At 48.8% G+C, this 27,347-nt stretch overlaps 1 protein-coding gene across 6 annotated transcripts; it reads left to right on the top strand.

Moving 5' to 3' along the window:
• On the top strand, positions 1-26,314 carry ctnnd1 (catenin (cadherin-associated protein), delta 1). Of its 6 annotated transcripts, XM_086210394.1 has the most exons (23): positions 1-257; positions 6,134-6,281; positions 9,144-9,218; positions 9,340-9,465; positions 9,632-9,924; positions 10,022-10,112; positions 10,284-10,474; positions 10,564-10,819; positions 10,983-11,054; positions 13,133-13,283; positions 13,737-13,938; positions 19,697-19,814; positions 20,043-20,199; positions 21,400-21,417; positions 21,682-21,747; positions 21,838-21,965; positions 22,327-22,477; positions 22,567-22,762; positions 22,856-23,049; positions 23,444-23,491; positions 23,634-23,716; positions 25,068-25,122; positions 25,443-26,314. In XM_086210394.1, exons 2-23 carry the CDS (start codon positions 6,141-6,143, stop codon positions 25,499-25,501), a joined length of 2,871 nt encoding a protein of 956 aa, XP_086066520.1. In that variant the 5' UTR covers positions 1-257; positions 6,134-6,140; the 3' UTR covers positions 25,502-26,314. The 6 variants fall into 6 exon arrangements, with proteins under 6 accessions (XP_086066520.1, XP_086066524.1, XP_086066521.1 ...); XM_086210398.1 differs by lacking the exon at positions 6,134-6,281 and having other exon boundaries at positions 7-257; XM_086210395.1 differs by lacking the exon at positions 21,400-21,417 and having other exon boundaries at positions 187-257.
• Positions 26,315-27,347: the final 1,033 nt, after the last annotated feature.

Genomic DNA, 27,347 nt, shown 5'->3' with positions numbered 1-27,347 from the left:
ACGCAAACAGTATTAAACATTTATCAGTCACTTACGGATTTTTTTAATCAACCATATAAATCACAGCCATCGCGGTTCAATCTGTTAATCCAGCAAAAATTTATATCTATAAGTACTGATAAATTGCTGATTATGTGACCGTGATATTGGTGCTTGTGTGCCCACCTGAGCCCCCGTGTGCTGGTGCCCCCCCGTACAGGAAGAGCAGAGACAAGTGAACAACAAGCCGTGGGAGACGCGGACAGGAGACCGCAGAGGTGGGTGTTTTCCTCGTCTTCCCCCCGAATTCTCGTCCTGCCGTGGACGGTCGACAGGTACCGGCTCCGTGTGGTTGTTGGACCACCTTGCGGTGGGTTTACTGCCTCTGATCAGCTCTGTTGTTCTTATTCTCGGCATTTGGACCGTCTCGGTGCAGCGGCAGTCGGCTCGGCTCGGCTAGGCTAGGCTAGGCCTGAGGCCACCCTGCTAACACGGACGGACTGTGAAAAACAAGCTCAGCAGCTCCCGGACTCGGCCGTGGCTTGTCTCTCGCCATCGTGAGCCCGGTTTGATTAACTGGATTTGGCTTTCAGCAGAGGGGAACACGAACGAGGGGTTGTGAGTTGGATTTCCTCGAAACGCCACGCTAGCTCGGTAGCTACAGCAGCACAGGGTCTGTAGCCAGCTTCTCTCCTGTCTGCTGGTTTCCGTGCTGAGTGGCTCATGTTGTGTGACAGACCGTGTATGAGCGGTGGAAAGTGACTGAAATCACGACAGTTTGGCCGTCAGGTCGCCCTGCTCCCCCGCTAGTGGGTCTGCAGCAGCGGGATGTTCAGCTGCGGTCGTCTGGGACGCACAATTTCAACGCGACAGCATTAAAACCCCGAAGGCTGCGGCTGCTCCTGCTGGGTGCCTCACGCCTCGAAACAGCTACGTTCAACCAGTTTCTATCGCCAGATTTCCCCGAGCTGGGCGTTGAGGACAGGTGAGGGAACACGGAAGTGCGCGGTCAAACCTTAGAAGTCAAAGTCCAGCATCGGTTTACTTATCATCAGGAATATAGTATAACACCCCCCCCCCCGCGCGCGTGTGTGTGTGTGCGCGCGCGCGTCGATGTGGTCCGCCAGGTAGAGGCTTCAAGAATGGGAGGCAGAGCCGGAGACGAGAACCTGTTGAGTGGGTCTGGAGGTGCGGGTGTGGTAAACGCGCTTCTTCTTACATTATTCAGTCTGTGGTGGAGAAGCTTGAAACACAGGCAGCCTCTCGGCTTACAGCTCCTGACCGGGAAGCTCACACTCCCGGATCCCCCTGCAGGTCAGAAGCAGGGCAGAGTTGAACCTGATAAATCAGCTGATGAGTCGGTTTCACTGAAATACGACATGCCGGGCATTCTCCTCCAAACTCCCCCGGGCATGTCTGAATGTACCTGCTGGGACAGAGATGAAGGAGATTACGGACAAGTTGGGACAAGCAGTTTTCTCAGAAATGTCCCCTCTGCTAGACGTGTAACTGAAGGGGGAAACATGCAAAGTTTCTTCTGCTGCCTCGAATCTGTTCGTGGCCTGCAGTCTGCCAGGCCTGAAGTCTTGCTGCTGAGCCAGTCGTTTTAACCAGGGCTATCATTTGTGAACTTCTGTAATGAAGGGCTTTCAGAAACCATGGGTGTGGCCCTCTGACACACAGAAGCCTGGGTATTCTGATATTTGCTCCTCCCCCCTCCATTTATTCCTCCTCTCTCTGCGTCTCAACGGTTACACCTGCAGTCTGTGTTTATATTTGAACGGCGAGCGCTCGGCTGCTCTCTGTGTCAGGCCTGCCGTCAGGATGAGGTGTGGACTCAGTTCTTAGTTTTGTTGCCGCCACAGCAGCATTTCATTCAAGTGGTGGTTGGACTTTACTGCAGATGATCGACCTTTAGTAAGTACTAGTACTACAGCTACTACTGCTGTCCCAGTGTGGCTGCGGGGACACTGATGTCCAGCGGGGACGCGTGATGGCCGATTCTCTCTTACATCTGATATTTTACAACTCATTTGCCAAATGCTGACATTCAGTGTTGTTGATCTTATCTGTTAAAAACAAGTGTATTGGGAAATCCAAGCGGGGTGGAGCCTATCCATTATTTATTTTATTTGAATTCATCGTTACAGAAAAAACTTGAGTGATCAGTCTCTGGCGTGTCTCTACGCCCGTGTAGCTCACGCGATGGAGCACTGAAACCTCGCCTGTCAGAGGTCACAGGTTCTCCTGGCGGCACGCTGGCTGAGATAATGATGGTTCATGTCTGAAGGTCAAATCAGCGCCGACTCTCATCAAAAAGCTGTGACGTTGTCTTTGAATATGAAGCCTGAACCAACCGTGGCGCTGGGACTGGGGTCTGCGTGGTAGCCCACTTCTGATCGATTCCCTTTTAGATTTCTGATCTTTTTGGTGTGGAAAAGAATCTCAGGTTCCGGCTGAGCTAAGAAATGATTTGCTTTCATGTGGGATTTCTTGGCCAGTGAGAAACGTCTGCCAGGCCTCCCTGGGTGCTGCTCCTGTTACTGGACTCGCTGCTCAGCTGGGAAGGAGCAGTTGTACTGGTTCATCTTGGGCCCAGTATATGGTGCTGCTGGTGCTGAGGCTCTACTGGTCCTGCTGCATAAGAAGATGTTTGAGCACATCTTTTTCTAAGTTGGATTCTTTTGTCATTTCAACCACTGCACCCTGGCATCGGAGACGCAGGAGTTTGGGGTCATTGTGTCGTACGGTGCAACTGTCCTGAAAACAGTCTGGTTCTGATAAAAATCAGTGTATGAGCTACGGACCATGTATGGTCCCAGTGGATGGAGGTTTTGGAACAGCTCTCCATTCCCATTCCTACTCCAGTCATTTAGATCTGTGGCTTTGAGGCTCTTTATTTTTTGTTGCTCTTTATATTTGGAACTGCAATGTTCTTGATCCCTAAACAAATTCTGCTGTCTTATTTGATAAAATATTCCACCCACCAACTTGAGACAGGTTGTTCTCCATCTGTGGGATGTTGATACTGAGTGCGGTTCTGATGTTTGGGAGCGGCTCAGATTGTTCTGGTTGGTAAGTTGTGTCTCTTTGCGAGCAGAAATCGAGTTGCCTGAGCTTCCTTCCTCTCTAAGAATAGTGATTTGGCGTCCTGTAGATGAGACAGCTGGCCTTGCAGAGGTCCCTGGAAAAGTCTGTGTGGGTAGGCATGTGTGCATGAGCTGCTGCACTATAGGCCACATGGGTTGGGGGGGGGGGGGGGTTCATGGGTCCAAGTCAGGATGGCAAAGGCGGTAGTGGCTGGATATGAGCCAAGGCTAACGCGCAAAACGCACTGAGGCCAAATCTCTGTGTGACAATTCAGATGAGGCTGAGTCAGCGGAGCACTTGGCCAAGCCACAACAGCATTTTACCATAGCTTCACCTCAGCTGTGTGTGTGTGTGTGTGTGTGTGTGTGTGTGGGGGTGGACTGGAATAGAATGCATGTCAGATTTCCACAACCACCAGTGGTAACGTTGCTGGAATGGCAATGATAGCATACGATAGTCAGGGACGACTGCAGTCAGAGTCCTCAGTGAGCACCAGCGGATTCAACTGAACCGACATTTACAAGTTTGTGTTTTCAAAAGTTTCCAGTGCAGACATCAACGCTGTGTGCACATCTCAGGTTGTGTGTTGGCTGAGTGGTAAGAGGCTTAGCAGTGTAATTCCAGGACTATCCCATTAGCAGATGTGAATGAGTCCTGCCGCTGATGGCCTCCCTCTAATGGAGTGACTAATGCCCAGACATTAAGTGGCTAAAGCCACTTAAAGCTCTCACAAGCAACTTCTCATGGCCACAGAAATGTTAGCGGAGCAGCTTGTGTGGTTTTGTCCTCCTCCTCATCACCAAGTTGAACTCTTGGTGCCTCCAACCATCATGCAAGTGTAGCGATGTGCAGGTCGACTCCCGAGGCCCCTGAATCTGCAGGTAGCGGTCCTCACCTGAAGGAAGGTACAGTCTTGGCGTTCGAACCGTGCATCGGCTTTGTAGTCATGCTGAGCAGCTCGTGAGAGTTGAGGTGTGCTGTTGACAGCAGGAGTGTGTCAGAGTTGACCGGTGACACTGGTGATGGCCATTAATTGGTGTGTGTTTGAACGATTTTCTCACCTTGTTATATTTGTAAAGACTTTAACGTGTGTGTGTGTGTGTGTGTGTGTGTGTGTGTGTGTGTGTGTGTGTGTGTGTGTGTGTGTGTGTGATGAATGACTGTTAGGCATGTGCTTGCTTGTCAATAGAGTTTCCTCAGATTGACCCTTGAGGGAGAATTAAAGACAGCAGCTTGATATTAACATACCCACCAAGAAAGTTGATCTCCTTTCAGTTTGTGAACGTTTTCATCTGGACTTCCTCCCTTTGCTCTGTATGTTTGTTTCCCTTGATGGGTCAGAGAGGAGAGGGAGCTCAGTTTGTCTTTTCATGAGAGGAGTGTTTGGTGAGAACAAAACTGGTAATGTGAGTGAGGCACAATGGAAGAGTAAAGGGCTCCCTTATTAGGCTCGCTTCCAACAGCTGAGGCAGGATATGACACGCTAAATCTCACTCTGGAATGTACGACAATGGTGGATGTGTGTTTTTGTGCATCTCATGTGGTTCTGTCCACAGATGTGTGGGTTTTTGTTTTTCTTTCTTCACACTTCTTGAAAGTAAGAGTGCTGCAGTATTTCCAGAACTGGAGTACCAGTCACCTTTCGTATCTGTCGCTCCAGCACAGTCACTCACACTCATGCTGATATTCGCGCACACCCAAACTTAATACACTACTCTTTGTTCAGCCAGCCTGGTGTGTGTGTGTGTGTGTGTGTGTGTGTGTGCGCGTGCGTGTGTGTGTGTGTGTGTGTGCAGATTTACTCTACATGACTCAGTGGACTTTGAAGTTGAAAATGGTTTTTGCCCTGGTTTGGAGATGAGCCATGCTTGTGTCACCCCGGTACGAGACAGAGTGCTGAAGTAATCTTCTCCTCACTCCTCCCTCCCCAGTGTCCCTGCTGAGGAAGCTGTCACTCTCATTTCTGAGGAGCTGACCGTCGCCATGTCTCACTAATGTGTGTTAAGGCTTCACTTTGCTGTCTAGAGGCTGGTTTGACCGTTCAAATAAACCTGTGTTGTTTTGATTTTGCGCTTTTGTGTTTCAAATTCTTTGATTGCCATGAAGAGACACGGACAAACGGATGTTGCCTGGTTGTAAATCAAACTAACCTTATAAGTAAGCCATTACTCTGTCGCTGAGTGAAGAGACAGTTGGTCTCGTGACCGTACTTCAGTCTAGACCTCCATATTGGCAGAACTGCCCTCATCCCCCTGCGTCAAGTGGAAAGCTGCTGGTTGTCATGCGTCCGATCAGTGCGTCATTCGCTCTGAGGTGGTAATCAAAAGTCCCATCTGCTATCCAGAGGTCCCAGTTTATAGTTGACTGCCTTCTGAATTTGTTTTAAAACTCGTACTTTTTGTTGATCTTAGGTGCCACAATAATTCAAAGTTTGAAGCTCCTGTAATGGTTGAAGTAACACTCCAACACAAAAGAATGCCATCACCTCCACCGTCACTAACACTCTGAACTCAAACGCCTCTGGCTTTTCAAACCCTGTGCCATGATGGTCTAACACTGAGTTACTCTCACTCTTGTGCTCTCCTCCCTCTTCCCTTCTCACGTTCTCTGCATCTTTAGGAGAGAAGTGCTAACAAGCTTCACATGCTGCGTCTAAAAACACTGTAATCATGCATCTCACTCACTATTTTTAACGCTGCGGAGCAGAAGGTGAAGAAGACACACCGAAGAAGTGTCTGGTTCTTCTCCATCTCTTTGCAGCTGGTGCTCATCCCACCTTGAGTCTGAGCTCCATCACTTCTGTAAATTAATTCTCCAGCTCTCTCTGCACCTCCTGTTTCTGCTCTCCACTTCTGTGCTCCAGCTCTACTCGCATCTACGTCCCAGTTTCACCTCTACAGGGGGTCCTCATTTCCTTGTGCCACCACCACTCACCTCTGTCACCTGCCTTTCTACCTGTACACTTGGGTGATTCAGCCTTGTTGTGTCTTGGTTCTTTGATTCAGTCCTGCTGGTGGTGGGATCTCTGGTGCTGACCCTGTCCTGTCCTGTGCTCTGCTCTCAGTGTGTGAATGGAGCAGTGTGCGAGTACAGCCTCCCTGCTGGCCTCGGTGCGGGAGCAGGAGAGGCAGTTTGAGATGCTGAGCCGAGCTCTGGAGGAGGAGCGGAGGTCATGCGCCGGCACCTTGCCCCGCCCCCTCCCCAACATGCAGGTAACACGAAGCAAGCCTTGCCCCTCTTTCCACCGTCCTGCACGTTTTCCATCAAAAATCCCCTCGGACTCGCCTCGATCCGAGTAAAGATCCATCATCACCCTCATGGTCACCCACCTTCTGTTTGTGTGGCCTGGCTTCATGGCAGCAGAACCTGGATGAAATCTGGGAGAAAAATACCTCCTCGTGGGTTTTAATCAGGCAGGGCTCTTGATTTGTGTTTTGACGGCCAAAGGTGAGGCCTCTATAAACGAGTTCAGCGCTGAGTCCAACTGAATGAAGTTCTTCTAGAGTAGCCGTCCTGAGGAGGTAATTTACACCCTCTGTTGCATCTTGCAACTTTTCACGCATTCTTTCCATCCTCCAGTGGTTCATCAGTTACCGTCCATTCATAATGAAACCCCTCTCATCATCACGTCCCTTCCCCAGTCCAGCCTAACAGTGTCACCCATCGTGTTTGTCTGTTGGTGTTTGCATGTCCAGTTTGACATTTCACATCCACACATGATGAGACACCCTGTGGATCACGCTTAAGTCAGTTACTGCTTCAGACTGAAGATCTCCCTCAGACACACACACACACACACACACACACACACACACACACACACACATTCCTTGCCTTGGGGACAAACTTTGAAACAGACAACAACCAGGCTCTTTCGCTTTCTCTGTTTCATTTGTTCCTGTTGTGTATTAATTCGAAGAACATTGTACAGTCCCATGTAACTCTAGTGGCTGATAAGAATAAAGGTAGCCCGTGTGTGTGAGGGTGAGAGCAGGACAGAAATGTAGCCTTTGCTGGTTCTTATCTCAGCTGTGTGTGTTTACATAGCCCAAGGCTCCGGCATGCCTCTGCCACTCTTCCAGGCAGCACAGCACAACCCCAGTCTTAACTGACAGGTTCCCACACGCTAGTCTGCCCAGCACTTTCTACTATTCTCTCTGCTTCTTCTTTACCAAAGAGGCCTCGTCAGGCTCCACGTACGTCTCGTCTTTCTCATCAGTTGCACCTCAGAACGTTGTCCATGAGCTTCTTACAAACCCTGTTTCCAGCTTTCAGCAGTTTTTGACATTCAGAATTGAACTTTCCCTCCATCTCAGTGAGACAACTAGCTCTCATCTCTGAATCAGCAGTAAACACTTCCAGCCCAACTGTGTCCCTCTTACCTCTGTGGTTGTGGAGGTGAAGCTGAGCAGGCTGTACTAGAAATACTGGAGCTCCCCCTCTGGCTGGCCCGGGAAGTGCACCACACCCATCACCTGCCTGTAGGCAATGCTGGTGGTGTCCACTCATGAGAGGAGCTTCTTTCTGTTTGAATGTTTCCGTGGGTCATTTCATCACTCACTAATTGCCTTGATCCATGCTTTTCTTCATCAAAGCTTGTTTATTAATTGGATTGTGCTCCATTCAGCCACCATGTCTGTGTGTTGGTTGACGTAATTTGATCTGAGTTCATGTGATGTCATTGTCAGTGTTCCTTAGGGTTGTCACGGTTCTACAGATGCAAAATTTGATCTTTACTTTTGATTTTTAAGGGAAAGACTCGATTTAAACAGGGACAACTATACCCTGTTTGATGGCAAGAACTGATTTGTAAAAAGTCTGTTTTATTCCTTTTTTATATACATAAAAGTTATAAATATGATCCACATGCCTTCAAATAATGTATGTTGTTTTTTGACTTAAAAAAAAAAGCTTTTTTATTTACTTAAATTTTGAACTAGTTACGTTTTAGATCAGTTTTAGAATGTGCTTTTCTGGGCACCCAGGAAGTGTAGCAGGCTATGGTGTTGCCTACCAACACAGGGGCTGCTGGGGGGTGGGGTTGCTTTAGCTAGTTGTTGTCAACAAACATGAACACCAAAAGTTTTAGAATCAGCACAAAATATCTGCTAACCTGAATGTGGATGCTAGAACCTCTGCTGCCACTGATTGGGAAGCCATTCCTGACCTGAAGCCTGGCAGCTCTCCTGCTGGGAAAACTACACCCGCCCCGCCTTTGACAAGCGCTGGAGCGGTAACGTGGCTCCATCTCGGCTTTTAATAGCAGCCATGGCGTCGTGTTAATAAGTGCATTAATTGGAAGCAATATCTTTAAAGCCTCAGATTCACAACCATGTGCTGTAGTCACATGAAGGTGTTCATCACACGCGCATTGGGTTTGATTCTTTTAGAACTTGTACGCTTCTCTTATTTGCTGTTGATCCTCTTTGGCTTTTTCCATCAGCATAAAGCAAAAGGACAGAACAAGGATCATGTTTTTTGATAAATGAGTATTTAGACCAGGTGTTGATACAAATATGAAATACTCACATGTTAACTGACACTAAACCCCCTGAATTATACTTAAAAACATTTTTTTTTTTACAAAATAAAAGGGATTTTTTACATTGCAAATTTTTGATACAACTTTCCAGCTCTGACATTTTCGCACACCCACAGCCGTGATTTAATTTGTCCTTAGATTTGTTTTAGCACTTTGGCGTTGTTCCACTTAGAGCAGTTTTAGAAGATAAAACATGACATAACTCTGAGGTATTGAATGACAAAGGGTTTTGTGGCGATTTGGTCAATGCCATTCAAGTATGGGAGCTAAATAACAAAGCTGAAGCGGCTGCATTTATGGTCTAAACTGTGCTGCTTCTCAGAATCAAAGTGAACTGGCTGCTGCTTTCTGTGCATGGTAAGACGTAAAACTTTGCACTCATTGGCCATAACTGCGCACTGGTAGTTCCTTATTGCGGATGGCTGCCAAGTCAGGGGTGTGTCTCGGTGTGTGGATTCAATACCCATTCTCCTTGTATACCAAGCTGTCTGCGAGTGTAGAACCCCCTTAGTGAATTTCTGTCTTCTTGCAGAACGGCCGCATTCCTTGTGATGCAGACATAGAGAGGCTGACACTGAACGAGGGTTACATCAACGGGACGCATCACGTAAGCGCCTTCCCCTCTCGAGTCCTGCTGTTTAGTATTGAACTGTGCTAGCTTCGGGGCGCTACTGTGGGACGATGGCGATGTGAGTTCTACACTGAACTTTGCTGATACATCTGTGTAGTTCATGATGGAGCCTGGTCAGATGGTGCAGGAAACGTACACAGTGGAAGAAGAACCACAGGAGTCCCCACCTGTTGTCTCTGTGGAGACCAATGATGATGGCACCACACGCCGCACCGAAACCACGGTAACATGAGAATGTTGTACACAAGCGCTGCACAGCGCCGTGATGGCGGCAATGAGATATCTTGCTGCCTCAGACCCTTGGAGCACTTTTAAAGCTTTGCAAAGTGACCTGCAGCATAAGCAGTGAGTGTTTATAGCTTGTCTGCTGTCTTATTTTGCACTTTCAGGTAAAAAAATTAGTGAAGACCACTACCACTCGCACAGTCATCCCCTCAGTATCAGACACACTTTCCTTGGATGGAGGCGGTTCTGTTACTGGTATGGGTGCCTACATTCCACCCATGGACCGGGTCTACAGGCAAGGACCTGGAGTAGGCGTACCCATGGACTACCCCACTCACACTGTGCCCCGCAACTACCACTATGGACCTCCTGGGGGCTACGACGACTACCGCACAGGACCCCCATCTGAGACCTACACAAGCCTCAACAGGGGCGCTCGCATGGATGATCGCTACAGGTAAATCACAACAGAGCGTGCCAAATGGAGCACTGAGTTCACAACTTCATCAAATCATCTTTGGTCTTAATTTTCTGTCTGTCTGTTGTCTGTCCAGACCAGCGCATCCAGATGGTTACAGAACCCTGGATCCGAGCTATAGAGCCCCCAGCAGGAACCAGCTCGACCCCTATGCTGCTCAGCCGCAGGTAGGTTCAAGAAGGGTTCCCCTCCTTGCTACAGAACTCTTAAGTTTCTGTGGTCCAGTGGCTTTTAGGCTGCATCTGTTGAATATTGTAAATTAAACAATCTCTGTCATGGGTTTGGGCTGTAAGTGTTGTCTTTGTCTTTTCTGACTGTAATCCTCTGTCCTGGTGTAGGTTGGGCGGATGGGAAGCGCTATGGAGCTCTCCTCCATCCCAAGGTTTGTCCCAGAGCCATATGGTCTGGAGGATGATCAGCGTAGCATGGGCTATGATGAGCCTGACTATGGCATGGGACATCCAATGCACTACAGCACTGTGCCCCGCAACCACCATGGCTTCCCCCATGGGCCCCCGCGCAGGACTGGGTACGCTTTCTGTTTTTTCCTTGTCGTGGTTTTAGAAGTCTGTGGACGCATGGTTGTTCAAGCTCTTGCATCACAATGGTCCCCCCCAGGAGTTACGAGGGTACTCTGGATGGGGATATGAGCGGACCAGGTGACATGTACTATTGGGGGGGCGGAGCACCACTGGCGCAGGGTGAAAGAGGAAGCATGGCTTCATTGGACAGCACTCTAAGAAAAGGTCCGGGCCCTGGTGGCTGGCGTCAACCAGAACTGCCAGAAGTCATCGCCATGCTCAACTACAGGTTGGATCCTGTCAGGAGCAACGCAGCGGCCTACCTGCAGCATCTCACCTATAAGAATGACAAAGTAAGGGATTATGGTGTTAAAGCTGCACTTGATCTGAGTTGTTTACTTCAGTTAGCATTTTAAATGAAGTGACAGTAACGCTGATTGCTGGGCTGTGTCCTCACCCCGACAGGACTTGTCCTTGTCTACGTCATTGCTCATGTCAAGCCTTTTTATTTTCCAGGTGAAGTCTGAGGTTCGTCGTCTGAAAGGGATCCCAGCTCTGGTCTCTATGCTTGACAACCCAAACAAAGAGGTTGGTTTGCTGTTCCTCCCCATGGTCTGTGGTCCTCTGTGCCCTTGAGTTGTGTTTAGGATTGGACGGGATGGGATAAAGACTGAGATTTAAGGGATATAGTGTAGTTCTTACGTAACACTAAGTCAGTTTATTGGTGGGGGGGGGGGTACTGTAAAAAATGGGGTAAACTTAAGACCAAAGACTATTCCTGACCCCCTTTCATTCAGTATTAAACAGCACATGCAGTATTTGACTGCTCTTGGTCAAATCCTGTAGGTCAACATTTGCTCCAAATATAGTGACGGCAGAAACATTCTGTGGTTTCTCCATGATTCCCTTTCATTTAGTACAAGCTGTGGCAAACTTTTGCTGATGTTTGTATGAGCATTACCAGACAAAACACGTCCTGCATTCCACTGCCGAGGCAAAGAAGCATCTTAATTTCATGTTCACGGTCAGCGAAGTTGAAAGTCTGGTGTGTATCCGATGATTTGCTGACTGGAGAGCTGGGCGAGGAAATGACTGCATCCTCCTCAACACTCAAACTCCCCCCAGTTCCCTTCGTCCTTGTGCGTATTATAGGGAGGGGTTCAATTAATATATGAACGATAATTGTGGGCGGGGCAAAATGTATCCTTGGTTGGTCATTGTTATTTCACTGTGTTGGAGCAGTGACAGAAACCAAACATACTCTGCTCCTTACCAGCCACTGCTGCTGACGCAGCTGGTGTGGGACCCTCTCCAATGGGGAAAAGGCAAACTTCATTGTAACACAGCAAATCTGTAATAAGTACAACACAACAACCAGCTGATTAGCACCGGTCTGTGGCCAACGTTGATCCGTGCTCCTTGTCTCAACCTAGCGCCACCTCAGTGTTATCACGGAGGATCTGTGACGCTAAACAAGCAACCATTTTCTTGCTGCCTTCTATTTCTCTGTTTGTAATTATTGCATTGCAACAAACAAACAGTCATTAGCTGGGTTGGTGCGCAGCAGCCACCGGTGGCCTGAGCCTCACCCCCAGCATGACAAACGACCTGTAACATGACGGTTATTCATCAAGGAGACAGCAGGATCGCTAAACATGAGACACACCAAGCAGGAGAAGAAGACGGGGAGAGGAAGAAGATCGCCGCTAAGCTAAAGTATGAAGCAGGTCTGAAATGTATGTAAAGAACTGTGGCTCTTTCTGCACAAGTGTGTGGTTACGAGCACCGCAGGTTCTTTATCTGCTGTAATGAAGAATATAGTAAGAAGAACGAGAGCAGGGAGAACATCAGTCGCTCGCTGGTGATGAGGCATTCAGGCAACATGGGTAAATTATAATGTGTATGAGGCCTTTAGGGGGCATCTGTAATTTGTGACGTTGTCCTAAAATCACTTTACTCCTGGCCTGCTGTTGTAAGTTGTGTGGGAGGGTGGAGCTGTTGCTTGTAGAGAGGAAACAATGCAGTAAATCTAGGATTTATGGACGAACCTTCCAGTTGGCACGTCACTTCAACTTGCTGGACTAATAAAAGATAACGAGCCAAGAGATTCTCAGCCTTAAAAGATGCATCAAACCTCCTTTTTATTATTGAAGCGGGGCCACCTGCCTGAAGATTCACGTCCCTAAAGGTTTTTTGAGGTCTGGTGAATTTAATTGAACCAGCATGCCGTGTTCCGTCATGATGACTCATCAAAACTCTCGATAGACAAGTTTGCCACAGCTGACAAAGTTGCGCTAGCCTCAAGACTGCTGGACCGCTTTAATCACTGAGAGCTTCCTCACATCACCTGCCAGTACAGTAACAATTAAACTGGTAATTGATCATTAATTTTCCAGATAATCAATAACCTTTCAATGATGTGATCTAGATAAGGGTTTTTTTTCCATCTCATTTTGTTATAAACCCGTACTTCCTGTAACAAAATAGGTTGGAATGTGGCCAGGTCATTTATTGGCTGATGCGTGTGTGAGCGGCTGTGCCAACACCGGTTGAATGTCTGTCGCTCCTGACTCGTGCTGTCCTTCTAGGCTCGATCCATGTCGCGAGCTAGAGCCGTGATTGTGTGTCATTGATGTCACAGTCGGCCGTTACTGTGCGTGTTGTAGGTCCACTACGCCGCCTGTGGGGCACTGAAGAACATCTCGTATGGCAAAGATGCAGACAACAAGATCGCCATCAAGAACTGTGACGGAGTGCCTGCTCTCATTAGGCTCCTGAGGAAGACCCACGACCAAGACCTCACGGACACCATCACAGGTGAGACGCACACGCCGGCTCCGAAGTGACGAGAGTACTGGACCAAGTACTGAATGGCTGATGGAATGTTGTAGCGCGTTTAGAAATCAAGGTTTTTGTTGATTGAGGATTTTGATCGATTGACAATTAACATGATTGATTGCATAAATAAACCAAATAACAAAAAGGAGAAAAATGGTTGAATATAACGACTCTGTGTGTACGACTGCCAACCCCATCTTTCTTTCCACCATCTGCACTCATTTTAACACCGATGAAATTGTCATTGTCACATGGTGGCGACATCAAACGTCATACCTGTAATGGCACATTCTGGGTTGGCCGTGCGAGTGATGACGATCCGTGTGTGTCACCTTCCAGCTCTACTGCCACCTGCACCTGCCAACTGTAAACCGAAGTTGTGTGATTTATAATTCATCCTGATTGCGCATTTAAACATCTGCGATGTTCCAGGGACACTGTGGAATCTGTCCTCCCATGACTCTGTAAAAATGGAGATCGTGGATCACGCGCTGCACGCCCTCTCTGACGAAGTGATGGTGCCTCGTTCAGGCTGGGAGCGAGGGAGCAACGGAGGAACAGGAGGGGAGGAGAACTGCAAGCCCAGACACCTGGAGTGGGAGACGGCCCTCACCAACACAGCAGGCTGCCTGAGGTACAGAACGGGAGGGAGGGTGTTGGCGGCAACTAGAGAGCGTATCAGAAGTGTGAGTCTCCTCATGATCACACATGGGAGGCATCTGAAATTCATAACCGGATGATGAACCTTCAGTGTTTAGACGGGCATTGATGAGTGAACCATTAAAAACACCAGCTGCTCTTCATAGGAGGGGTCGGACCAGAACGGTTAATCAAGCTGAAATTAAAATGGCCGTATGAGACGATGTTCTTAGCCAATCGCAGAGGCTGCTGTTAATCTGTGTGGGCGACGTGTCTGCCTGAGGGTCTTTAATGTGTGACACACATTGTTAACCAATCAAAAGTGAACAAGGCCGTCGCATACAAACCCGAGAACCGTTTGTGAAACGCTGCGAACAACAGAAGGCGACCACGCGACACCATGGAAACCAAAGTGGCAGCTTGTCATTTCCTCTCTTCATTAAACCATCACTTTAATAAAGCGAGGAATCTGTCTCTCCCTCTGATTTTTCAGGAAGGGTTCTGGTATATTGTTGAGCCAAGGTCACCTGAAGTGACCGAAGCCCAACAAACATGTAGTTACCTGCAGTAAACGGAGCAAATACTTGTACTAATACTTGAGACTGCGGCGACTGTGAAGCTCACATCTGAAAGGAAGAGCCTGACACGAGCGATCCAGGCCATGACCAAGTGAAGCTGATCCCCATCCCTGTCTAAGTCGGGGGGTACTTTTATCTGCCAATGCAAAGAAAAACTGTCCGGCTCTGCCTGGATTGCTTGTGCAGGGAAATATTAAGAAAAAGTCACCAGGGTAAGAATCTTATTAGCCTGAGAGGTTGAAGTGAAGACTGTTGTCCCAAAGGTCAGCTTCAATCTGACGTTCAGATTTTCTTCCAAACCACTTCTAGCTGTTCTGAAACGCCATCTCAGTGTCGGCTTGAGGGAAGAACCAGGAGTTCTGTTTCATCAGGAAGACGTTGCATATTTGATTGAGTTCCTTCTCACTGCACCACATCTGAGGTACAATGGCAGTCTGGACAAACATGGGAGCAGAAGCATAGGGACGCGTCGACAGGCCTGGCAGTGTTGCGGTACCTGTAGTCCAAGTTGATCAGAACAGGTTCAGCAGGCTTTTGTGCCCAGTGGAAGGATCCGGAACACAGTGGCTGAGTGGCAACCTTGCAAACCCTCTGCATACTGATACTTCAAAGTTGATTTGGATCCACGGTTCCAGTTGTAGACTGGTTCTGGCAACAATTGGTAAACCCGTCCCAGAGGATCTGAGGGGTGTGGTTGTCTCAGACAGGTATTTCTGCTCAAGTCAATCCACTGAAGCTGTGAGGACCGGTGTCCTGTGCCCTACTTCCTTGGTGCTGGTGAGGACCGGTGTCGTGTGCCCTACTTCCTTGGTGCTGGTGAGGACCGGTGTCCTGTGCCCTACTTCCTTGGTGCTGGTGAGGACCGGTGTCCTGTGCCCTACTTCCTTGGTGCTGGTGAGGACCGGTGTCCTGTGCCCTACTTCCTTGGTGCTGGTGAGGACCGGTGTCCTGTGCCCTACTTCCTTGGTGCTGGTGAGGACCGGTGTCCTGTGCCCTACTTCCTTGGTGCTGGTGAGGACCGGTGTCCTGTGCCCTACTTCCTTGGTGCTGGTGAGGACCGGTGTCCTGTGCCCTACTTCCTTGGTGCTGGTGAGGACTGGTGTCCTGTGCCCTACTTCCTTGGTGCTGGTGAGGACTGGTGTCCTGTGCCCTACTTCCTTGGTGCTGGTGAGGACTGGTGTCCTGTGCCCTACTTCCTTGGTGCTGGTGAGGACTGGTGTCCTGTGCCCTACTTCCTTGGTGCTGGTGAGGACCGGTGTCCTGTGCCCTACTTCTTTGGTGCTGGTGAGGACCGGTGTCCTGTGCCCTACTTCCTTGGTGCTGGTGAGGACCGGTGTCCTGTGCCCTACTTCCTTGGTGCTGGTGAGGACCGGTGTCCTGTGCCCTACTTCCTTGGTGCTGGTGAGGACTGGTGTCCTGTGCCCTACTTCCTTGGTGCTGGTGAGGACTGGTGTCCTGTGCCCTACTTCCTTGGTGCTGGTGAGGACTGGTGTCCTGTGCCCTACTTCCTTGGTGCTGGTGAGGACTGGTGTCCTGTGCCCTACTTCCTTGGTGCTGGTGAGGACCGGTGTCCTGTGCCCTACTTCTTTGGTGCTGGTGAGGACCGGTGTCCTGTGCCCTACTTCCTTGGTGCTGGTGAGGACCGGTGTCCTGTGCCCTACTTCCTTGGTGCTGGTGAGGACTGGTGTCGTGTGCCCTACTTCCTTGGTGCTGGTGAGGACCGGTGTCCTGTGCCCTACTTCCTTGGTGCTGGTGAGGACCGGTGTCCTGTGCCCTATTTCCTTGGTGCTGGTGAGGACTGGTGTCCTGTGCCCTACTTCCTTGGTGCTGGTGAGGACCGGTGTCCTGTGCCCTACTTCCTTGGTGCTGGTGAGGACCGGTGTCCTGTGCCCTACTTCCTTGGTGCTGGTGAGGACCGGTGTCCTGTGCTCGACTTCCTTGGTGCTGGTGAGGACTGGTGTCCTGTGCCCTACTTCCTTGGTGCTGGTGAGGACTCTGGCTGCAGCGTTCTGGATGAGCTGCAGCTGTCTCACTGATTTATTTTTTTAAAGCCAGACCTGTGAAAGCAACGTAACTATAATCTAGTCTGCCAAAAATAAAAGCACCAACAAGCCGAGGAGGAATAATTGGCTGGGATATCTACAAGCTGGAGCGCAAACCCTGATTTGCTGGCTTCTACTGCCAGAGGCTTGTTATATCAGGGGATCTGAGATTGACAATTCAGTAACTGCAGTTAAAACATACTTGAAATAATTCCCCTTCTTTTGCAGAAATAATAACCCAGTAAAAGCTTGAGGCATTCTCTCCGATCACTGGCACGTGCAGGCCCACCATCTCATTTTACTGAGAAAAGTGTTCAGTTCAAGATTTCAGGGTGAAAGCAAAGGATGAGAAGGTGAATGAGGGAGGGACAGTGGGGCATTGACTTGTGCTGTGTAAACGGCGTCTGCTCGCCTGTGACTGCGTTATCTATGCATTCCCCGCGTCCACACGGTTCATCACAGTTCGTTTGTGGGTCGACTAAAGTATGTGTGAATAACTGTGGGCTTGAGAATATCTGAAGTTGGGCTTTGGCAGGCGCAGTCTTGACAGTGCGAAGTTGAAGATGGAGTGTCAGTTTTACAGAGACTGATGGAAGAAGCCTGTTTAGAAAGTGGGAATGAAGGAGTTTAGATTCCAGTAAGCTTCCTGAAAGGTTCAAATTTGACTGGAGCTTCTCAGGAATGTCGTGACACCTGGTACTTTATTCCCACCAAAGTGCTGATGAGTACTCGGCTGGGTGCTTCAGCTCACGCGTCGCTCCGGGTGGGTTTGCTTCCGACTGTCGTACAACTTCCAAAGTTCACTCAGACCCCCCACTTTTTTAGAACACCATGTGCTTTTAATGTCAGGCATCATCAACATGGGAAGCCACTGCTGGGCTGCTCTCTCTCTCTCTCACTCGCTAAAAGGCCACGCAGCTCGACCACCAGCTGATACAATCTCTCTGTCCGTCTGCGTCTGATCACTCCAGCTCATCCTAAACAAGACGGTGTTTCCTTCATGGTTGGAATCGAAGTTTGTAAATTAATGGATGTTAATTGACACGGTGAACACCAGTTTTCATCGATGCATCGTTTGTGCGACCTGCTTGTGCTTGTCACTCACAATAAATACAATATGGTGGGTGTTTATCTGTATTTCCAACATTTACATTTTACTTTGTGAGCAAATTTCCAGTGATTAAACTCAGTCAGTTTCCATGACTCCTTGCTGTTCCTGCTGTGACGCAGTTCAAATGCTCCTGCATTGCTTTGTGGTGCAGCACGCAGCACGATATTTTAGTCCAGACGTCAAATCAGTGTTGCTTTCTGTCATCGTCGTCACAGGCGCGTCACGTCGGGCGTTCCGTCCTCCCTCTCAGGACCAGCCTACTCTGAAACCATCCTGGCCTCAGAGCAGAGCTGGAGCGCACCTACAAGCACGGTCAAGACGCAGCGCTCTTCAGCACGAGACAGAGGAATCGTTTGATTTCAATTATCTGATTTTTGTGATTGAGGCTGTAAACCTGTGGAGAGGCAACGCCGTGAACTCCTGTACTGTAGTATTCTGACGTACTTAAGCCACTGATTCCGCCCTTGTTGTTGGAAGTAGGAGTTTCTCTTTCACTGGCTCAGCTGAGCGTCATTATTGATGGGATCTGGTTTGGAGCCTCTTGCCGGCGCTCACTTCCCACTAGCTGCCTCCTTTTTCTCTGCTGTAGCCAGCTTCATTGTCACTGCCGGCCTCGGTGGGACACTGTGACATAGTTGTGGTCCCTCTGCACTGCTCGCCTTTGGGAGCAGAGCAGAAGCAGTTTGTCTCCCTGACGTGCTGATTTAGTCGTTTTCTTTAGTGATTTTATGGCTTCAATCATGAATAAAAAGGCCTTGAAGTTAAATATTTGTATTCCCTTTTTATCCGCTGTGATTATTTTCTGGTCTGTAGCCTACAGATAAAGTGAAGTTAAATGGTTGCCTTGTGTTCCTCCACATCAAAGATCATATGATTGAGTTTGGCAAGGTGTTTTAGTTTGAAAATCGTTTGTCGGACTTCCTGCCAGTTCCACCTGCTCGGTGAGCACCACAAATAGAGAGTGAAAGATTTGAGCAGCATAGAGGAAAGACGCTGCAGTGCTTTTGATGGCGTGAGATCATTGCTGTGCTGCCGCAGGCGGGATCGTGCTGCTCCTATGTCACCGCCGGCTGGGCTGCTCCTGTCAATGGGACCACCTGTGAGTGTGGAGCCCTTTAATGGGAATGTTGATGGCCTGCAGCTTGAATGAACGACTGTAGCATGAAGACAGCACTGTTTTTATTACTCAGTCCAGAGCTCAGACCTCCTTAGAAATGTGAGTAGTTGATCATCTTCTCTTCAAACAAGGTCGTAAACCTGCTGTGGAGGATCCGTGTCTGGATCAAATCCCTCTCCTCTACCTGGTCGAACAGGTGCTTGGATGAACTTTTTATAAAGCTGTAGGTGCAGGTATTCTGGAGAGCACTTGAGCACAACCTTCACCTGACTCCTGTGTGAGGGAGAAGATGGACCTCTCACAGGTGGGTGAAGCGTCACCAGTGACCCCCAGCAGAGCCTGCAGAGCTGCTGTTTATTTATGGCCGTTTGTTTTTGGTATTCAGTGAGGAAAAGTGGTTTATCCACCGATGAATCCTTTTCCCATCCATACTGGAGTGTGCAGTGAAGCAGCTAGCACAGGTCAGGCTAACACCTCTCAGACTGCGCTTGCTGCATGTAAATCAACTTCCTGCATTGCTGCACTCCCGACATTAAAGCCGAGTCCCCTGCTGTGGATCAGATTGTGTCCTGGTATTGTGTGAGGAGGCGTGTTTCTCACTGGGAAAACACGCCTCCTTCATGTTCCTTTCCTTTCACCCCTTGGAGAAATGAGTTCAGATTTGTAACTCAATCGTTCCATTTGTGAAGCCGTGCATTAAACGCAAGTTTCTTTCAAATCGCTCTTTGAGGGGGGGTTCAAGCATCGTGTGCTGGAATCCTTTTGTTGTCAGTCAAATTGGACTCTTTCAATCCCCTCTTCTCACCTCTTTTCTGCCTCATCAATTTCTCCAGCCATTGACTCAGTTTAACCTGTTTTGGTTTGTTCTTGTTTCTCCTTCTCTCCAACTTTCCTTTCCTCTAAAGAAACGTGAGTTCAGAGCGAAGTGAAGCCAGAAGGAAGCTGAGGGAGTGCACAGGATTGGTGGATTCGCTCATGTACATCGTCCAGTCTCAGATTGACTGTAAAGATGTTGATAATAAGGTATGTAGAACTCAGGTCAACCAGACCTGTTTCGTGTGTGTGTGTGTGTGTGTGTGTGTGTGTGTGTGTGTGTGTGTGTGTGTGTGTGCGTGTGTGTGCGTGCGTGCGTGCGTGCGTGCGTGCGTGCGTGCGTGCGTGCGTGCGTGCGTGCGTGCGTGAGAACCAAATCCTGAGCATGTGAATAACTCTCTCTTCTCCTCCTGTTTCCCTTTATTTCCACGGTTGTAGTTGATAGAGAACAGTGTGTGTCTGCTGAGAAACCTCTCCTATCACGTGCATCGCGAAATCCCGGGCTGTGAACGCTACCAAGAGGCTATGCCCGTCAACCATGGCCCTGCCCCGTCAAGCCAGAAGGGCGGCTGCTTCAGCTCCCGCAAGAGCAAAGGTCTGTGAGGGGGAGGGGGGGAGATGTACTGTATTTGCTCAGTAAGCGGGTCATTGGCAGTGATGTCATTGTCTCCCAGCCAATGGATACTAACGCGCACGCACGCACACCCACACACACACACACTTGCACAAACAAAACCACTTGCTTGCACAAGAATGTGAACGATTTCCCCGCTGAGAGGAGCCCGTCTCTCTCCAGCTGCTCTGTTTGTGTTTCACTGAGACTATTGATTTGTTTTGTGCAAATTACTCATCCCTGTCTACTGTTGAGCAGCTGCACCTTTATTTTTGTCTAATTTTCCTACAAACATTGTTCAATTTGAATGTCAGGTGCATTTTTTTCGTTTCAGAGCCAGTGGGTTTTTCAACAATGGCAGAATTAAATTAGCTGATACAACGAACAAAATATCGCCTCTAAACAATGAGACGTAGTCCCAGCTGCTGCTGCTGATGTCACACTGAATATCTGCTTGGTAGCAGAAGACCACCGTGAGCTGCATTTGCAGTTCTCGCTCTTTTTGTTGTTCAAGAATGTATTAATTCATCACAGCATCAGTTACCTAGCTAAGACCGTAGTACCCACTTACCAGGGTTCATATAATCTTGGAAAACCTGAAGTCATACAGCTGCAAAATTCACAGGCCTGGAAAAGTTTTTGAAAGGAAAAGTCCTTGAAATTTGCTTCATAAAAGCTACAGATGAGATTCATTCAAGCTCAGTGGAGAAGAATCTCTTGTGGTTAACATGTATTGACATGTTTATATCCTATCAAACCACGTAGCATGTCAGCATAGCTAAATGTTTTTGGGTTATTATTCATGTGTAAACTGACGTTTCAGAGACAGCGGAGTCATGAGAAAAGTTTATTGGTCAAAATGTGTATGAAGCCTAAAAGGGGGGTGTGTGTGTGTGTGTGTGTGTGTGTGTGTGTGTGTGTGTGTGTGTGTGTGTGTGTGTGTGTGTGTGTGGTCTCTGATTGGCTTCATTAAGCCTTCATCGTACCTGGCATGTCATGTTGCCGATTGTGTGTGGGGGCAGCAGCCTAAGCGAGGGTTAACGGGGTGCCTCAGTTAAATCTGCTTTCCTCTCACATAAATGCTTTCTCTACCTCCTTTTCCTGACGTCTCTCCTCCCTCCTCACCCCTCCTTCCTCTGGTCTCCTCCTCTTCTCTTCCCCTTATGGCTGGCGGTGCTACAGATGAGTGGTTTTCCAAAGGTAAGAGCTTTACCTCTGTATGACTGCACTTGGCTTTCTCTGCTTGTTGTTGTTGTCGTCATAGCGGTAGTAATGATAGCGTAGCTGAGCTAACAGGTTGGAGGACTGTCCTAACACGCACGTCTTCTCAGAGTGGAAACTGGTTTGGTGTCTCGCTAACCTTTACTGGATTCACTAACTGCAGATGTAGCTCGCTAAGGTCGGTCTACAGCCAAACTGCTGTTCATGTGTTTTCTTATGTGTGATGTTGATGTTTGGTTGCAGGCAGGAAAGATGAGGATGCGGCTGCAGATGTAATAGACATTCCAAAGAGGACCACTCCTGCTAAAGGTATCAGCCCAACAAGATGTCGCACTGAACGGCCATGTGCGTTTGTCCTGCTGTGGTCACAGACTTCTCCTCCACCCTTCCCTCCTGCAGGCTATGAGCTCCTGTACCAGCCGGAGGTGGTCCGCGTCTACACTTCGCTGCTAAAGGAGTCCAAGAACCCCACTGTGCTGGAAGCCTCAGCTGGAGCCGTTCAGAACCTGTGTGCTGGTCGCTGGACTGTAAGGAACCCACACTCACACGACTTAATTTTACTGCACCAACTGGAAGCTGACAAGCGTCACTCTCACAATGTGGCAATCTGATAAAAGTCAAACAGACACCGTTAAAGTGTGTTGGAGGCCTTGTCAAATATTCATCAAGTCTAGTAAAGATGTACTGAAGTATTTCTGCTCCATGAGAGAACGCAGCGTTCAGGTATCCTGGGATTTCAGCCTCTTTGACTTTGTTCTCTCGTGAAAATGCTTGAACCTGAAGGGAAAGACCAACGGCAGCATGTGTGTTGCATTTTTACATGTATCAAAGATGATATTCAAACTCTCTAGATAACAAAAAGGTGTGTGTTTGTGGATGTGTGTTCAGTATGGCCGATACATCCGTGCCTTGCTGCGCCAGGAGAAGGGTCTACCTATGATGACGGAGCTGCTGGCACATGGCAATGACCGCGTGGTCCGAGCCATGTCCGGAGCCCTCCGCAACCTGGCCATTGATGCACGCAACCGAGATCTACTAGGTGAGACTTGCAGCTCTGGGTGTCAGAAACACAGCACACAGAACTGAAGTGGGTTTCCATGTTGAACTGCTCTTCTTGTGTTTTCTCAGGTAAACACGCGGTGCCTCACCTGGTGGCCAACCTGCCTGGTGGCGGTCAGAGTCAGCCGGTGCGAGCGCTGTCGGAGGAGACGGTGGTGTCGGTATTGAGCACACTCCAAGAGGTGCTGGGCTCCAGTCTGGAGGCAGCTAAGACACTCAGGGCGTCGCAGGGAATCGAGAGACTGGTGGTTATCAACAAGGACGGGTAAGGGGCTGGCAGCGGGGAGGGGACGTGGGTGTGCCATCGCGAAGAGTTCTTGACCTTTGTGTGTCTCCCCTTGCCCTCTGGGACCACCAGCAATCGCTCTGAGAGGGAGGTGCGCGGGGCAGGCCTGGTGCTGCAGACAGTCTGGGGCTACAAGGAGCTTCGGCGCACTTTGGAGAAGGACGGCTGGAAGAAGACAGACTTCATGGTCAATCTAAACCCCCCCAGCAACAACACCCGGGCCAACGGAGGCTATGAGGACAGCACTCTGCCTCTCATCGACAAAGGTCAGGGAGCACAAAGAAACTTCTAAAACATCTCACAATCTATGAACGTACGCGCCACATAACTGACATCAGCTCCGTGGTTGTGCAGCGTTAAAGTTGTTTTATGTGACAGGAAATATATGATAGACTGGAGAACGTCAGAGAACCCTGATGAGGAACGAGTGAATCCGACGGTCTTCATCGCCAGCACGAGCTGGCTTGAATCAGACGTGTTGTTTTAAAACCACAGCTGATGCTCCTGCTGTAGCCAAATCCAAGGAGACTCAAATTCCCTTGTTCCAGAGAAATAATGGGGTGTGTGCGTGTGTGTGTGTGTGTGTGTGTGTGTGTGTGTGTGTGTGTGTGTGTGTGTGTGTGTGTGTGTGTGTGTGTGTGTGCGCGCACGTGCATGCAGGGGGCAAAGCTGAACGGGAAATGATTCCGATGAACGACTTGGGACCAGGCAAGTGTGAACGCAGGAAACACATTCACACAATCAGGCGGGGTCACACTTGGCGGGGTCGTGGGGGTTTAGCGTGTGTGTCAGATGTTTTCTTTACCGACACACTCGTAGTGCTGATCTAAAGAACCGTTGTCCTCTTCAGACGCCTACTCCACACTGGACCAGAGAGGGAGAAGGAATACTCTGGACAACACACTCGAGCCTGCTGACAAAGATGCAGTACAGGTGAACACACACACACACACACACACACAGACCCCTTTGATATTTAGCAGATTAAGAGAGTACTGACATGGTCGTTTATCTGCATGCTCTGCACTGTGGCGTGCTGTTGCTTTCGCGGCAGCATTCCCTCATGCCTGAAACACACTGGAGGCGCCAGCTGTGGAACGTCAGCGCTGTGTTGTGGGGTCTTGAGCAGCCTCACTGGCTCCATTTGTTCCGCGCACCCTGCAGCACATGCCAGACCTTTTCCATGGAGATTGTGTCCTTTCAAACCAGTGTCCTTCTAAATACACCTGCTGCTAAAGAGATGCAGTGGGGGGCGCATCCTGTGTGGTGAGCACGGTCAGTGTAGCTGCGTCGGAGGGTTTCAGCGACCAGGTGTGTTTCAGGTGTGACGTTGACTGCAGTCAAACTGCCTAACAGCGCATGGTCCAGTAGCTTCCAAGGAGGTGTTCAACTCTTTGTTCACCCCAGGAAGGATGAGGAACGCTGACATGTAGCATGTTAGCAGTGAGTTCAGCTCATTTCTGGAGGGATGTTACGATTCAGGGACGTAATGTGGGCCTTCAGCAAGCTAGCATGTACTCAGCGAACGGCTCATCCAGTCACCTCAAGCATGATGCAGAATCACGTCAGACGAATGTGGTCCTGGTCAGTTTTAGCTGAACTGAAAGTTCAACGAGAGTCAGCAGGCAGTTCCAGGTGACACCGTCCAGAGCTGCAAACACTCGATGAATCAGCTCGTTTCTTTGGCTGTTAGATAGCAGAAACATTTGAATGCATCACACCAGGCTTGTGGAAATCTTGATGGACATTTTGCTTTGATTTCTAATGTTTTTCCAGCCCCCCCCCAAAAAAGAAAAAAGTTTTTAACTATAATGAAATCCCAAAATTGATAGAAAAGCTTTTGATGAACAAATACTTCAACGAATCCTTGCTGCTTCATTCGAGCGTCACGTCTGAAATAGTTCCGCTTTAAGTCCTGTGGATCGTTGGTGACGGCTCTGGAGTCGGGTAGTAAGCGTTGCTCAACATTCACGTCCAGCGTGGTAGAGCGCGAAGACTCCCAGCTGTAAACGTTACCGCGTGAACGACTGGCTCTCACACCCACAGACGGCATGTCGCCGCACGTCTAGTCAGAAACAGTCGTGCACACAATTTCACACCAGTGTTTTCTTTTCCCTGCCTGACGACGTAACACTGAACTAACCTCTAATAACCTCTCGTCTGTCTTCCCACAAAGTCTTTATTCTGCCTTGTTGTCTCCAACTTTTGGAGGTTCACACCTCACCCTCTTCCTATCTGAATGTCTCTCTCTCTCTCTCACACTCTCTCTCTCTCTCTCTCTCAGGGAGGGATGTTTGGGGAGAGGCAGGCCTCTTTGCCTCTGTTGGATTCTTATGATGGTTAGGCCACACCCACTGTCACACTGCATGTCAGCGCATGGTATGTGTGTCCCACAGGCTGCTCCTCTCAGTTCACTGCATGGCCTTGAATTCTAGAAGCAAAGCTTCCATTACCTGGAGTCCCTCCCACTCCTCAGGTGTCTGTGGAGATGTCACCTCTGTTGATTTCTCTCTGTATACTTTGTTGTGTTGATTATCTGTTGTGACTCTTTTGCCCGCAGCCACTTATGAATGTTTTTATTTGTAAATCTTCCGTTTTAAATGTGCGAGTCTTTCTGTCCAGCGTCCAATGAGCGAATCCTGCACCTCCTCTCTTGCAGAAAAACTGATTGTGTGCATCACCCGACGACAGCCTCCTCCCACCTACTGCCCTTGCTGAACTGACAGCGAGGGACCACCACAACACCACGGATGGCACCAAACTCCATCCTCTCTCTCTTTGGTCCCTCCTCACTCCTCTGCAGCTCTCTCTCTCTCTTTCTCATCCCTCGCTCTCCTCCTTTCTGCTACATTCCTGCTCTGCAGCTGACAAACGAAATGAAACCGCACAGAAAAGCGGCGTGGCTCTTTGCTCCCTGTGGACAACTGGATGTGCCACTGTGACCACTTTGTGCTCTGCTGCGAGTCCCTGAACTGCCAAACCACTCGATCTGATGCTGCAGCCAGAAGCTTTTCCCTCAAACACTGCGTCCCTGCACAACACTGACGGACTGTGGCACGATGGGTCATTCTTTCGGGTCGGAGCTCAGCCTGACAAAACGAGCTGTCGGGAGCAGAACTTTGGAATTTTACGTCGTCAGTTTTGAAGAAATTGAGGGTTTGACATCCTTTGTTTCCAATATTTAGATACTACCAAGATGTTCCATGTTCATGGATCTCCTCTGACAAGCGTACCTTTTGTCTTGTTTTGCGCTGTACCACCGTGATGTACATGTGCCAAATGACAACACCACTGCTGCAACTGCCAATGCTGAATGCAAGAACTCTGTTCAGAAAGACTTTTACAGCTTCTACTCTGAGAAACTCTCATCTAATTGGTTCGTCAGTCTCTGTAAAACTCCATCGCCAAGATGCTTGGGGGCGGCTCTTAGATTGTGACGTGTAGGTGTACAGGGGTGGCGGGTGGAGCGTGGATGAGCCCTCAGCTTAGACAGAAATGGACGGTTCTTCACCAGCGGGGGGGGGGGGGGGGGGCTTTATGTCAGGCTGTTTGTTTGATTCTTCAGAGGGTTTCAACGGGTGCATTTTCTTCTTTATCAAGTCTCAACTTTATGAATGTGTACGTACAGGACTGTCTCTTCACAGTGTGTGGGTGAACTGGAGTGCCTCCTTTATTCGGGACATGTATACGTGTGTCCAACCCATCTAAGTGTCTTTCTCTCAGCAGTTGGGGAATAATGTAAATACAAGTCAGCAGTTGTCGTCTTCTGCTGGATAACCGACTACGGGATGACTTCTCATCGGGATTAACAAAACAAACCCTCTCGACTTCTGTATCGGTAACTGGATCCCAAACCTGCAGCCTAGCTGGCTTTAAGACTACAGAACAGCAGACGGGAGAAGACGGGCTGTCTGTTTTTGGCCTGGTGTCTTCAGTACAGTGCCTGCTCTGTAGATGACTGCGTACTCTTAGTGCCGAGTGAGATGTAGATACTTGATTAAAAGAAGCACTAGGGGGTATAATGTGGTTTTTGTGTGTGTTTTTCCTTTTGCTTTCCACGCCGTTTCCATGACCCGATGCTTCACGTAGAAGTTGCCTTCGAGAGTGGACGAGCTGAAAGAGGACAGCAAGGGTTTGTTTAGAAGATCTGTAGGGAGGCATAGACCAGAATTTTGCTAATAGATAAAAGCCGAGAAAAAAATAAAAGCACATTTAAACTATATACAAGAGAATATTTGTTAATTTTAATGGTTATGTATTTTTTATACTGATTTGGGTTTAATTGTTTTGGGTGCTGCGGGTGAATGCATATGCAATCAGTCTTTATGTTTGATTGGAAACATTCAGTTTGTCTTGATTAAATAGGAAACAAGTTAGCTTCAAAATCCTCCCAGCACATCCAGCTGATACTCCTAACACTAACGGACGGATCTGATTCTCCACAACACTTCAGTCTCTTTGCCTTGGCTCTTAAAAAGTTGCACATTCTCATTTATGAATGAATTATGTAACTAGCAATACTGTTTTTAATAAAATGAAAATGATTTTCAGCCCTGGTCTCCTT

The sequence above is a fragment of the Aulostomus chinensis genome, chromosome 8 (genome assembly GCF_037954235.1).
Source record: "Aulostomus chinensis isolate RoL2024-O1b breed Wild chromosome 8, RoL_Achi_v1.0, whole genome shotgun sequence".
Taxonomy (NCBI): Eukaryota; Metazoa; Chordata; class Actinopteri; order Syngnathiformes; family Aulostomidae; genus Aulostomus; species Aulostomus chinensis.
The sequence above is the reverse complement of the archived record's forward strand: the minus strand, read 5'-3'. Positions and strand labels throughout refer to the sequence as shown.

Bases quoted from the DNA above. Each gene is read 5' to 3' on its own strand.
- ctnnd1 (XM_086210394.1), top strand. From the start codon at position 6,141: ATGGAGCAGTGTGCGAGTACAGCCTCCCTGCTGGCCTCGGTGCGGGAG. The intron at 21,748-21,837 runs GTATCAGCCCAA...TCCCTCCTGCAG, and splicing joins GAGGACCACTCCTGCTAAAG to GCTATGAGCTCCTGTACCAG. The intron at 25,123-25,442 runs GTTAGGCCACAC...CCTCTCTTGCAG, and splicing joins TCTGTTGGATTCTTATGATG to AAAAACTGATTGTGTGCATC.